Genomic DNA, 13,320 nt, shown 5'->3' with positions numbered 1-13,320 from the left:
TGACTTTGTAACTTCCATTCCTTTCAATCAAAAACCTGCTTTCTGTTGCTGCTGAAGATATTTAGCCTTCACTTCAAACCATGTAAAATTACGTAAAGTACAACTACTATTAACTCTATCTATAACCCTCTTTATTTGATAAATTACTATAAGGTTGCCTCTCAATCTCCCATGCTCCAGTGAAAGAAGTCCAATTCAGCCCAACTGTTCCATGCTGATGTTTATGCTTTTCAGAGCCCTTTCTCCACTGCACTTAATCCAAACAGCATATTTCTTTTGTTCACTTAACCACTTCAACATATTCCTGTATTCTTTTATCCATCATGTGTTTATTTTGCCTCCCCTTAAATATGGCTCTACTGCTCAAATCACCTGTTACTTGTGATGGCAAATTTCACTTTCTAACCATTCTCTGGATAAAGAACATTTCTGTGGAAATCCCTGTTGGGATTATTTGTGTCTTCTATATGCTACTGGCTTTTTTTTCTTATGCTATAGACTTTCTCCTCCACAGTGGAAACCACTTTTCTATCCCAACCATTTCAAATTCTTTTATCATTTTAAAAACCTGTACTAAGTCACTTCAGTTGTCTTAAGGTCTCAGCTTATCAATCATTCCAGTTGTGTAAAACCTCTCAGTTCTGCTATCATCCTTGTAAATAATTTTGCACCTTTTTCCATAGCTTTTTTAAAAATGTATAATCCAGAAAAACCTGATCTAAATGTGAAATCCCAAATTAATTACAGATCATGATTTTCATGGGTTTTTTCTTCTGGTCATCACTAATATGAAACCAGAGTCTTGTCACTCACAAATAAGATATGAACATGTAGCCCACTTTCTAGCCCTTTTCTAAATAACTAATTAGATTAGATTAGATTCTGACAGTATGGAAACAGGCCCTTCGCCCCAACAAGTCCACACTGACCCTCTGAAGAGTAACCCACCCAGACCCCTTGCCCTACCCTATATTTACCCCTGACTAATGCACCTAACACTATGACAATTTAGCAAGGCCGATTCACCTGATCTCCACATCTATGGATTGTGGGAGGAAACCGGAGCACCCAGAGGAAACCACTAATGTCCAATGTGAATTCATAATTGATATTCCAAACAAAGTTAACAATTTTTAAGACAAAATTCACATTATACAAGCATGATAAAATGGTATAAAATTCATCTTAAGTACAAGCCTAATTAGATTGGAAAATAACGTATCAGTTTCAGTGCTAAATGACGGAAATAGAGTGACTTGGTCTGTTCCCAATCTCCGGTCATATCTTTGGCCAAATTTAATGTATCACAGTATAATGATGACCCCACTTCTGTAAAGTTCATGTTCATTGTAGAAAGTAGTGGCAACATGTGAGTTGCATCTTGATTGTTCACAGCAGCTCCATTCGTAAGCATCCTTTTGCTTTCTGTAGTCACTTTTTAGTCCAGTTCAAACATCTGCTTCCTAATCTACCTTTTTTCTATCATCCAGACTGATTGCTGAAGTGCAATCAAAAGCTTTGCTGGAATCTGTGAACATGTTACACTGAGTATATGCTGTCAAGGAAACCTATAATTTTCTTCTGTACTGTAGTAAATTTGTCAGGTAAGAGCCTCCTCAACTTCAAAGTCATCACTTTTTATTATAATGACCTAACCAGTTTATTGCCATCCTCCCTTTTAGGATGAATTTTTAAATACTTGAAGTTTAAGCCAATTCAGTTGCCTTTTCTTTTTAAGGGTGTTTATGTACCTTTTTTTGATTGCATTTGATCCTGATGATTCCTTAAAATGACAACAAGAACATGACTTGGTTTCACTGGCCAATTTCTTTCTCTGAGGTTCACTTCGCCATGGTACCTGTCTAAATTCCTCAGGTCATTAGTGACTACCCTTTTTGAAGTTTCCAGTTTAGGGTAAGTGTGTGATGAAAAAGGAATGCAGCCCAGTTAAAGGTGGATGCAGGCAAGGGTCATAGAGCTACACAGCATGGAAACTGACCCTTCGGTCTAGTTAGTCATGCTGACCATAATCCCAAACTAAACTCATCCTACCTGCCTGCTGCTAGCCCATATCCCTCCAAATCTTTCCTATTCATGTACTTCACCAAATGTCTTTTAAATGTTATAAGTGTACCTACATCCACCACGTCCTCTGGAAGTTCATTCCACAAATACACACCACCTTCCTTCCTTTTTTAAAAAAAAAGCCTTTTTTTTTTTACATCTCGCGCTCTCGTTCTCACCCACCTTAAAATATACCCCCCCCCACCCCATTCTTGAAATCTCCCATGCTAGGGAAAGTACAACTGCCACTAACTTTCTCTATCCCTCATTATGTTATAAACTACTTTTCAAGTTGCCGCTCAACCACCTACGCTCCAGTGAAAAAAGTCCCAGACTATTCAGCCTTTCTTTATAACTCAAACCTTCCATACCTGGTAATTCTCATCTGACCCCTCTCCAGCTTAATAATATTCTTCCTGTAGCTGGACAACTAGAACTGGACACTGTACAGCAGAAGAGGCCTCACAAAGGTCCAATAGAACCTCAATGTGATATAATGAATAAGGCAATGTAATGCTTATTAAAATGTATCCATCTTCACAGCAAAGGAAGAGGCAAAATGGTAGCAGTACAGAAGACTTAAAAAATACATCAGTAATGGAACTCAGCAGATTTAATAACAGTTCTCTTTAAAATGGTAATGGAGAAAATGAGTGGGGCTTAAGTTAAAGGCAAAACTTTAGAATTTGAAGATTTGCAGAGTATTCCGATAAGTTGGTGAGGAAATTTAATAATTTAAAAGATTCCAGCAGTTGTGCATTTGAATTGGAAAATAGAAATGCCACTCCATTATCTAAGGAGAAAGGAGATGCCAAGTAATTATGTACATCTTCATTATAGGATCAGCTGTAAGGAAATTGCAGGAATGTTTCAGAGGTAGTGGCTGAGCACTTGGACAATTATCAACTGATTCCAGAGATGTTTGAAGGTTAACAGTGTCTGACTACGTTAGTTGAATTTTTAGTGGTAATTTGTGTATAGGGGGATTGTCTATGGATTCTGTGTGTGTGAACTTGCAGAAGATATACATTGATCTTCAGCTCAAAACATTACTAGTAAACAATAGAGTACCTAGTACGAAATGGAAGTGTTGGTGATTTGATGAGAGCTAGAAGACAGTACAAGAATAATGGGTTTATTTACTGATTGTAACATGGTGTTCCACAGGGATCTGCTTTTGGGTGCGACTTTATACTATTTACATTAATGATTTTGAATTGTATGACTTAATAGCTTGATCTTGTATGTCCAAGTTTACTGATAAATTGAGGCACAATTTTTTGACTGAAAGTAGGAAGTCACAAATTGCCATAGACTGTATTAGCAAAGAGATTCTTGCTGATTTTTTTTTTCCTGCTCTTCTAAATACAAAAGACCAGTAGAGCCCTGTAGCTATGGTGGTTAAAGCTCATTATTTTAACATGGACCTTGCTTAGTCAATGCGTTATTTATTTAAAGGAAACTCTGTTTGTACTTGTAGAATATTTAGCCTTTACATTTCAAACAATAATGAATACTTGTTTTGTAATTCTTTTTGAATTTCTTAATGTTGTACTTGCAAAATAATTTATTCCCTCCTACTAAGAACAGGTAGACCAAATTGCAAACAGTAGCCTGGAGAATAGGAAAGAGTCTCACACCCAGTCTCATGCTGTAGGTGGGTGGGGAGTGTTTGGTCTTTTAGAATCATCATCACCATATTTTCACTGATCACTAGTACCAGCAGACACCATTTTTGTTGACCTCTCCATGGCCTTGTCCTGCTTCTGCAGCAACTGCCGTTCCCAGTAGGAAGGTATTTTGAATGGTAGGGTTTCTCGCCCTGCCATCTGAAGAATTGACAGCTGTTTAACATTTCATGTGTGTCAATTGCCTATAATAGAGACTACTACTTCTATCTGAGGAGGGAGGCCTGTCTTAAGAGATGTACCAGCTGGTCTCATTGGGCACTAGTTTTGTTCTCCCAGCAATGGTCACCCCTCAAAACTGATGCTGTTGGGACTACAAAACTAGCAGCCAATCAGACTGGTTGATTGTATGCCACATGTGTAAGATAAGGCTGACACAGCTGGATTCTGGATTAGAGGTGCTGGAAAAGCACAGCAGTTCAGGCAGCATCCGAAGAGCAGTAAAATCGATGTTTTGGGCAAAAGCCCTTCAGACAGCTGGATCAGAGGCAGAACCACAAGATTATTTTTGGGAATGTGACTTCAGGTTAATCTGGGCAATCAACAAAACTTAGCTGGCTAACCCAGTCAGGGGAAAGTGGGGAGTGAAGGATCAGTTTTGAGAGGATCGGGGGTGATGTTTGAAGGGGTGTCAGGTCTTGTGGGAGTTGTCTCCTTATGGTGTTGGACACCTCTGAGTTCATGCTCTGCTTCCCTCCCCTCCTTCTCCTATCCCACTTTCAGCACAGGTAATTAATGTTGCTGGGCTACCAATCCATTAATTGGCCAAATAGAACCATAGGAGGTCTAAAAATGGGTGGACCATTCAACACCTCAATTGCTCCCTGTCAAGTAGGCAACAAGTCAGAGCCCAAAGCCTTCAGAGTTGCAGGTGGAGGACTTTAAAATGTCACACTCTCCCAGACTGCTGTGTATTCCTATTGGTGTCTGACATTCTGTTCCTACTTCACACTTGGTGGAAGAGTCCCCTGTATTCTGCTGTTACTACTAGGTAAAAACAATGACTGCAGATGCTGGAAACCAGATTCTGGATTAGTGGTGCTGGAAGAGCACAGCAGTTCAGGCAGCATCCGAGGAGCAGTAAAATCGACGTTTCGGGCAAAAGCCCTTCATCAGGAATAAAGCTTTATTGAAGGGCTTTTGCCCGAAACGTCGATTTTACTGCTCCTCGGATGCTGCCTAAAGTGCTGTGCTATTACTACTAGTTTAGTTTTAAGCTGTTCATTAAAACACCTCTGTTGACCAACACAGACTTCTTTGTGTCTCAGGTTCAGATTGAGCTAGGAGATATAGGGTTGATATTTTGGCTTACTATTCTTAATCTATTTATTTTAATTGTGGTAGAAAAAAACTGAACTTTTACTTGCTCTGAACAATTTCAACCTATTAATGTTTTGCGAATGTAATAACCATGCAGAAAGTGGTTATTGTTTTGAACCAAGATTGTTGTTTTTAATTGTCTGTAGAGCTATGAAACAAGATGTTCCAGTCTGTGCTTAATCAAACAGTTTATGGAAAGCAAGGACAGCAACAACCCATTTATATAATGATGTAAAAATTATTATACCCCAACTTCTTCAGCGAGGCATAATTAAAAAGGTATTGGATTGAAGTTGTTTAAGGAAGCAGAGCTTTGAAAATATTATAGCCTAGAATACATTCGTACATTAATGATCCCCGTGGTTGCAGTGAAACTTTGAAGATTATAGTTTAAGTATTTAATGATTGTGAACTCAATTTATAATAGTCACAATATTCCATGGCCTGCTTTTGTTTGTTTAAAACAAACTCTCAACTGTTCCCTGATAACTTAAAATATTCCATATTCATCTGCCAGGAATTTGTTTGACTATAGGGAGGTGTCCCCTACCTGTCTCCATGCCCTGCTAGCTCTGTGCTTAGTGGAGCGTAAATCCCAGCATTCCCATAAATTCAGGTGTATGCTACTGGAGTTACTATATCAGAGATCAAAACAATTACTGTTGTGTAACTAATGCTAAAGAGCTTTTTTGGCTTTTGTTCCATTTCTGGATCATGTAACTATTATGGGATGTGGTAAACAAATCACCAGTAGTTGATTCTTATAAAGCCTTTCCTGATCTTTATCCCTGAAAAGATAGTTAACTTTTTTTCTGAGAGCACATTACGCGTGATCAAGCTTTTCTACTTTAAGATATAAACTTGAACTATTTTCAAGCAGCGGTTTGCAGTTGAATAATGTGAACAGTACTGATAAAGAACAGCTTGGCCATGACATTTCTGCAGTGCTGCACAAAATTAGTAATTTAATAACATTATTTTGACCATCATGGCTTTGCAGTGCTATATTACTGTTGGAAGTTAGTACAACATTGGATGGCATGGTGACTCGCACTGCTGTGATTAACACTGCTGCCTCACAGCTTAGGGACCCGAGTTTGGTTGCAGCCTACCTGCGTTGAGATTGCACATTCTCTGTGTCTTTATGGGTTTCTGCCTGGTCCTCTGGCTTCCTCCTACAATTCAAAGATTAGGTGGATTTGCCATGTTAAATTGCCCTTAGTGTCCAGGCATATACAAGCTATGTGGATTAGCGATGGGAAATGGAGGGTTACAGGGGTGGATCTGGGTTAGATGCTCTTCGGAGGGTTGTTATCTCCTCGATGGCTGAATAGACTGCTTCCACGCTCAGAGATTCTATGATTCTGTGATTTTTTTTTTAGTGAAAACAATCATATAATATGCCTAGATCAGATTTGGAGTGTTAATATCATCTATGAACCTTGCATATTTAGAAAAATAATGCTGCTTTATATAGCAGTGAAAAAGCAAGAGTTTATTTTAGAAATAGTTCTGTCGTTAGGTAGCTATTTTGGCAAGTTACTGCCTTCGCTTCTGGACACGAGTTGAACTTGCAAGGAAATGTGGTCAATGCATTCTGGCTATAGAGCTGGATTTGATTAAGATTTGGCTTGGTAGGGCACTAATATTTAAACCATTTCTTGGAAATTAAAAGAAAATGACAATGGGAATAAAATGGTACGAAAATCTCCTGTGGCGAAGTCCTGAGGTAAAAAATAATTGATGATCAACAACATAGCTGGCACAGAGGAAGACAGCTATGCCTTAAACCTGTGCAGCATCCCCTGTGTGTCTACCCCCCGCAACCCCCAATCAAAAAAAAATTCCATCAATCAATTTTTCCAGGATTCTTTTGGTGTCATGGTTTTTCAAATGCAATCTATATTACAGGCAACTTCCTGGAATTTCTGTATTCTGTCCATGTCAGTGTTCAGACCAAGGCTTTAATAATGGTCCTGGAGAATTCACACTGGCGTTTATAAACCGGTTATTGGTTGAAGGTTGTCAGGTTATTGTAATCATGTTAATTACATCTATCATTGAACATAGAACAGTACAGGCTCTTGAGCCCTTGATGTTGTCAACGTTTTATCCTACTCAAGATCAAACTATCCTAATACCCTTCATTTTACTATCATCCATGTGCCTATCCAAGAGTCGCTTAAATATCCCTAATGTATCTGACTCTACTACCACCACTGGCAGTGTATTCCATGCACCCACCACTCTCTGCCATCTCCCCTAAACATTCCTCCAATCACCTTAAGTTTATGTCTCCTTGTGATAGCCATTTCTGCCCTGGGAAAAAGTGTCTGACTGTACATTATCTATGCCTCTCATCATCTTGTTCACTTCAATCAAATCACCTCTTATCCTTCTTCACTTCAATGAGAAAAGCCATAGCTTCCTCAACTTTTCTTCATATAACATGCCCTCCTGTCCAGGCAGCATTCTGGTAAATCTCATTTACCGATGTTTGAGTGTTGGTCTTTTAGGGCGGTAATTGACTAGGTTATATTCATTTAAAAATATGGCATGATGACTGAAAAGGTGAGAGGATTTAATGTTTTCGACATTAAATATTTTAAGATATATAAATACTGAAATTTTAGGAAATTACCATATCGTATTATATCTCTTACATCTTCCAATCATTTCTCATTGGGCATTTATCAAAAACAACTTAACTATCAAACTGGGAATCAAATTCTGACACTCAACACCCTTTAGGGTGACAAAAAGCAATCACCTTAAATCTGTGTCCCTTGATAATTTAACTCTCTGCAAGTTCATCATCATTTTGCACGCATCACTTAAGTTGCCCCTCAGCTTCCTCTTGTTCTAAGGAAAAGAACCCTCTCCTAGCTTTGCTCATTGATGAAATCTTCAAGCCTATCAACATTCTTGTAAATCACCTGTCTATAGAATTATGTCCTTCCTATAATGTGATGACCAGAATTGTACATGAAACTCCAGCTGTGGCTTAACTAATGACTTCTGTGGTTCCTGCATTTGTATTTGATACCTTGCATCGTAAAGTAAAGCATCCTTATGTCTTTACCACTTTATGTCCATGTTATGCCACCTTCAGGGACCTGTGAACATGCATTCTGCTATCTCCCTCAGTACCTTCCAATTCCCTTTTTTTGTTGGAACCTCCCCAACTGCGTAAACTTGCACTCTGGGTTGAATTCTATTTGCCATTTTTCTGCCCAGTCAACTAATTGAGTGATACATTATTGCAGTCAGCAGCCAACCTTTTCAAAATTTAGCTATAAGACAATTTTTCTGTATTCTTTAAATTTCCCAAATATGCCTTCCACATTAATAAATGTCACAAACATCAAGTAATAAAATACTGAGCCCTGTGGATCACACTGGAATCTGCTCTTGCAAATGGAAAACAAGCTGTTGACGATTACTCTTTTTCTTGTCACTGAGCCAGCATTGGATCCAGTTTGCCATGTTCCCCTGTGTCCTCGTCTGCAACATGGGATCTTGTCAAATACCTTGTCAAAATCCATGTCGCAAATGTCCACTGCACGATCCTCATCAATCCTCCCTGTTATTTCCTCCAAAAATTCAATTAATCTAACTGAGCTACTGCCTTGCAGTCCTGCCAGCTAATCCAGCTGGTTTGAGTGATGGCCATGCTGGACCTACAGGCAGTTTGTGAACAGGAGGAGTGAATGGAGCTAGGTTTGGGGTATTGGCAGGTTTTGACTGGCTAGACAACCCAGTGATGAAGGTGGTGAGGCAAGTTTAAAAGTAGGGGAGCATGACCTTAGGGAAAGATGGGGAATGCTTCTGGTTGGCACGGGACACTCCAAGCAGGCATGTGAGTCATTTAAGCACCTCAGTTGACCCAGGGCCAGGTAAGCATCCAAATGTCTCCTCCAGATTCTCCCCCATACTCAAATCAGTACTGAGATTTAAGAAGTACAAAAGTACACAACTTGCAAGCCAAAGGAAAATCCCACCATTTGTGTTCTTTTGGATCTTCCGTCAGCTTCAGTCATGTTAAACGTACTTGGTGATTCATTACAATTACTTACTGTGGAATTTTTCATCCAAAAGTAAGAGATGAAGGTGTACTTGGTGAATGCGTACTCGATATATTATAATCAAACCAGACAGCAAGTCTGGAATGCCATCCAGATTGGTTACATTGTACTTATGGTTGAAGCCAAAGTGCTGTACACATTTCCTGTAGCCTAAAGTTCTGTCTTTACAAGAATATTTTATAAACTTGCAGGACTTGTGACTTCAGTCGTGCTTGTCTGCTTCAGCTTCTGTTCCTACCCTCCCAGAAATTTGTGGTTTCTTCTAATACTGAACAGCTTGCTTCAGTAATATAATTCAGACTCTACAGTTTTGCTGGTATTCCTGATATCCTGATTCGCTCGTATCACTGTGGATTTGTGAATAACTTATTTCAATCTCCTGATCTTGATGTTTGATAATCCCTTCAATATTTTAATACAAATTACAATGTTCATCTAAAATTATGTTCTGACAATTGAATGAAAAATTGAAGTTTAGATCTTTCTTTTTTTTTAGGAATGAATCCTATCTGAAACCTTAACACTTGTTATCTTTTAATGTTAAGATAAACCAAATTGTTTAAAGCTGAGGCCTATTCTTTGAGTGGCCATGGTAACTACAGCAAAATTCTCTGATCAAATGTATTTTTGTGTCTATATTTATTTGTTGTAGGGCAATAGCATTTTTTAATGCATGTGCCACTGCTTCCCCCCACCCACAGTCATGCAGTGCACCATGCCCTTGTGAGCTATTCAACTTTGGGAACCACTGTTTGTTGGCATTACTTGCTGGTAGATCTAGAGAAGGCAAGTAAAATTTGCATAGTTTGGAGATGCGAGATGTGATTTAATGTTTTTCTCTTTGCCTATCTTTTCCCCCATCTCAGGAGCTTGTGGTTTTAACAAATTGTTCTCTATACAGCATAAAGTGGGCAGCACAGTGGCACAGTGGTTAGCACTGCTACCTCATAGTGCCAGAGACCAGGGTTCAATTCCTGCCTCAGGCAACTGTCTGTATGGAGTTTGCACATTCTCCTCATGTCTGCGTGGGTTTCCTCCCACAGTCCAAAGATGTGCAAGTTAGGTGAATTGGCCATGCTAAATTGCCCGTAGTGGTGGGTAAAGCGATAAATATAGGGGAATGGATCTGGGTGGGTTGCTGTTCGGAGAGTCGGTGTGGACTTGTTGGGCCGAAGGGTCTGTTTCCACACTGTAAGTAGTCTAATCTAATCAAAGTGGTATTTAAATTTGCGTTCTTAACCTGTAACCCTGCAAACTCTGCCAAAATTGCAACACAGACTATTTGAGCAAAATCCTGAAGTCGTCTTATTCAATGATTCATCCCTTACACCTGATACTGCATATTGCTCCTTCACCATTCCTGGTATGTCTTATGACACCACCAAGCCCATCAGAGATGGCAACACAGTGATTATATAGTCAGGAGGAAATGGTTCTCGGAGTCCTCAATATTGAGTTGGGATGCCTTAAATTGAGGCCAAGCACAGAAAAGAAAACCACCTGGTAATATTGTTTGTTGGTTTCCCTTAACTGATTAATCACTATTCCATGTGGACCACCACTTGGAAGAAGCACAGAGGGCAATAAGACTTGGATTATAGCTTGCAGTATCTCTGCTGACCAAATTCACTAAGTCTAGAAAGTTGTAACTGCCATACAGGACCAGCAACAGGTGGTTAGACGACAACAAGCAACAAAAATCTACTTGATTTTGTCCTTACCAGTCGTCCATCCTGAATTACCCAGAGGGTAATGGTTTTTCCAACAATCAATTATTTTATGGCCATTATTAGGCACTTAATTCCAGATATTGTTAATTTCATTTACATTCCACCATCTACTGTAGAGGGATTCAAACCTGGGTCCCTAGAACATTATTTGAGTCACTGATCTGATAATCTAGTGATAATACCATGAGGCCATCACTTCCTGTTCTGTTGCTTCATCAACAACTTTCCTTCCATCATTAGACTGGATGTGGAGACATTCATTGGTTGCACATGAGTCAATTGTGCCAAAGATTGTGGCCAAAGGTTCTTCTCTCAATTTTGATGTTAGAGGAAAATGTTAGACCTCACTGTCACACTATAAACTTTGGGAGACCAAATATAGATTGGATAATTACTTTCTGACCATCTTGCAAGTATGACCCTGAACTCAGGTTATTTACCACATTAATTCTGTGTACATTTCCACTCTGACTGCTCTCAGTCTCCTATGCCCTTCTAGTCAAGCTCCAAGAAAGCTTGACAGCATCTCATTGACACTTTAGAACCTTGTAGACTCAACATTACGATCTGAAACTATTGAACTCAATTATTTCTCCATACTTTTGTATTGCAATTATTCTGCAGTTCCCATTGGCCTTTATTTCTTGACTGATTCTATCTCTTTTTCAATTTGCAACGATTATTCCTTTTATTATTTTGATCACTCCAACCTTCCATCTGACCATAGACTTTTCTGTTTGTTCTTTTATTCCCTCCTCCACTACTTCTGAACTTAAAATTTGTTACATCGATATCTTCTTCTGATTTTGGCAAAAGTTCAGTAACCTAAGACATTAAGTTTTCCTCTCTCCACATACTGTGCCAAATCTGATATATATATTTATGGAATTTATTGTTTGTATTATATATTTATGCACTAGACTTGTGTATTATTACTGATTTTACCAAATATAAATAACAGATTCTTGAGCAAGTGATTTTTGTATGTGAGGTGTTGAACCTTTAGGTATCCTAAATATTGCTTTAAGCATATTAAATCTTGTGGAAGTTATGGTTTATATTCATAATTTGTTCATTGATATTCAAAGAAGTATGTTTTAATGATATATGTTTGTGTTGAAATTTCAGAGTGACACCTGTTTCATGCCTGACAATGACCCAGAAGTTCCTGGTGACTCAGAGCCCAAAGTTGAAATAAATACTGTGACCAGTTCTCTTACAATGCAGGAGTACTTTGCTAATAGGATGGCACAACTGAAAAAACCTAAAGCAAAGCATGAGATCCATCAAGTTTGTGCTACTCAAGACCTTGCAGGAGATGATGAGAGTTCATTTCAAGAAGTAAAAAGGAAGAGAAAGAAATGTAGCAGAGGAGATGCCAACAGGGTTTGCAGTCTTGACAAACAGCCCATACTCTCAAAGCAAGCCAAAAGTGGAGAATATGTGGAGATAAATAATGATCTGATTGAAGATAGCTCGGTTAAGGAAAATTGCCGAAGTAAAAAGTCGTCCAGAAAAAATAGTGCAAAACTTTTGGTGTCATTCGATCAGAAAGTTTGTCCTTTAGAAGAAGTTGAATCAATGATTCCAGTTGATCAGTACTCAATGGTCAATGAGTCATCAGAGATGCACAATGAACAGGAATGCAGAGAGGATCAGAACAAACAGAAGAAGATTAAGAAGGTGCCATATTTGACGAATGAGATTTCTCAATCTTGTCATGATTCAACAGAAAGAAGGAAGAAGAAAATAAAGAAACAGAAGTGTTGAGGCTTGCAGAAACTGTGCACATTTCTTATTGAAAACCTTCCAAACGATGAATTATTTTACAAGCAATATGTACTTAAACTTCTTTATCAAACAGTGGTCTTAATGCAACTGCTGTTCTTAATTAAGCATAAGCAGCAAGATTGATTATTGAGAACCGACTGGTTAAGCAATGTGTTTAAAACCAAGTTATAACAATTTCTCTTAAATGCATAAAATGAAATTTGTAAATATATTTTGGATATGGAGAACTGATCATTCACTCATTTACTCAGTTTGCAATTTCAGAAACAATTGCCTTTTCTAATTATTATTCTACATTTTTACTTCTGGAGCAAATGTTTTTGAAGCAAGAGGTCCAAAAAGCCTCTCCCAATTAAATTTGGCTTGAAACCTATTTAGTTTCTTTTTTTTTTTTAATTTATCCTTGGCATGTGGGCTCTGCTGACTGGTCTATCATTTATTGCCCATTAGAATCATAGAATCCCTACTGTGTGGTAACAGGCCATTTGGCCAAACAAGGCCACACCGATCCTCCGAAGCATAACCCACCCAGTTGCATTCCTCTACCCTATTATCCTATATTTACCCCTGACTAATGCACCTAACCTACACATTCCTGAACACTATGGGCAATTTATCATGTCTAGTTCACCTAACCTGCAC

General features: G+C 38.6%; 1 protein-coding gene across 1 annotated transcript in view; it reads left to right on the top strand.

Annotated features, from left to right (window-relative positions):
* Positions 1 to 13,051, top strand: part of pinx1 (PIN2 (TERF1) interacting telomerase inhibitor 1) — a 96,014-nt gene extending 82,963 nt beyond the window's left edge. Inside the window, exon 7 of the mRNA XM_043682408.2 lies at positions 12,016 to 13,051. Within this exon, the coding sequence (XP_043538343.2) occupies positions 12,016 to 12,657 (642 nt within the window). The 3' untranslated portion in view covers positions 12,658 to 13,051. The remainder of the gene's footprint in view (positions 1 to 12,015) is intronic.
* The last annotated feature ends 269 nt before the right edge of the window (positions 13,052 to 13,320 follow it).

The sequence above is a fragment of the Chiloscyllium plagiosum genome, unplaced genomic scaffold (genome assembly GCF_037043375.1).
Source record: "Chiloscyllium plagiosum isolate Xiang-an unplaced genomic scaffold, Cpla_swu_hap1 HiC_scaffold_3, whole genome shotgun sequence".
NCBI classification, from domain to species: domain Eukaryota; kingdom Metazoa; phylum Chordata; class Chondrichthyes; order Orectolobiformes; family Hemiscylliidae; genus Chiloscyllium; species Chiloscyllium plagiosum.
This window is presented reverse-complemented; position numbering and strand designations above follow the sequence as displayed.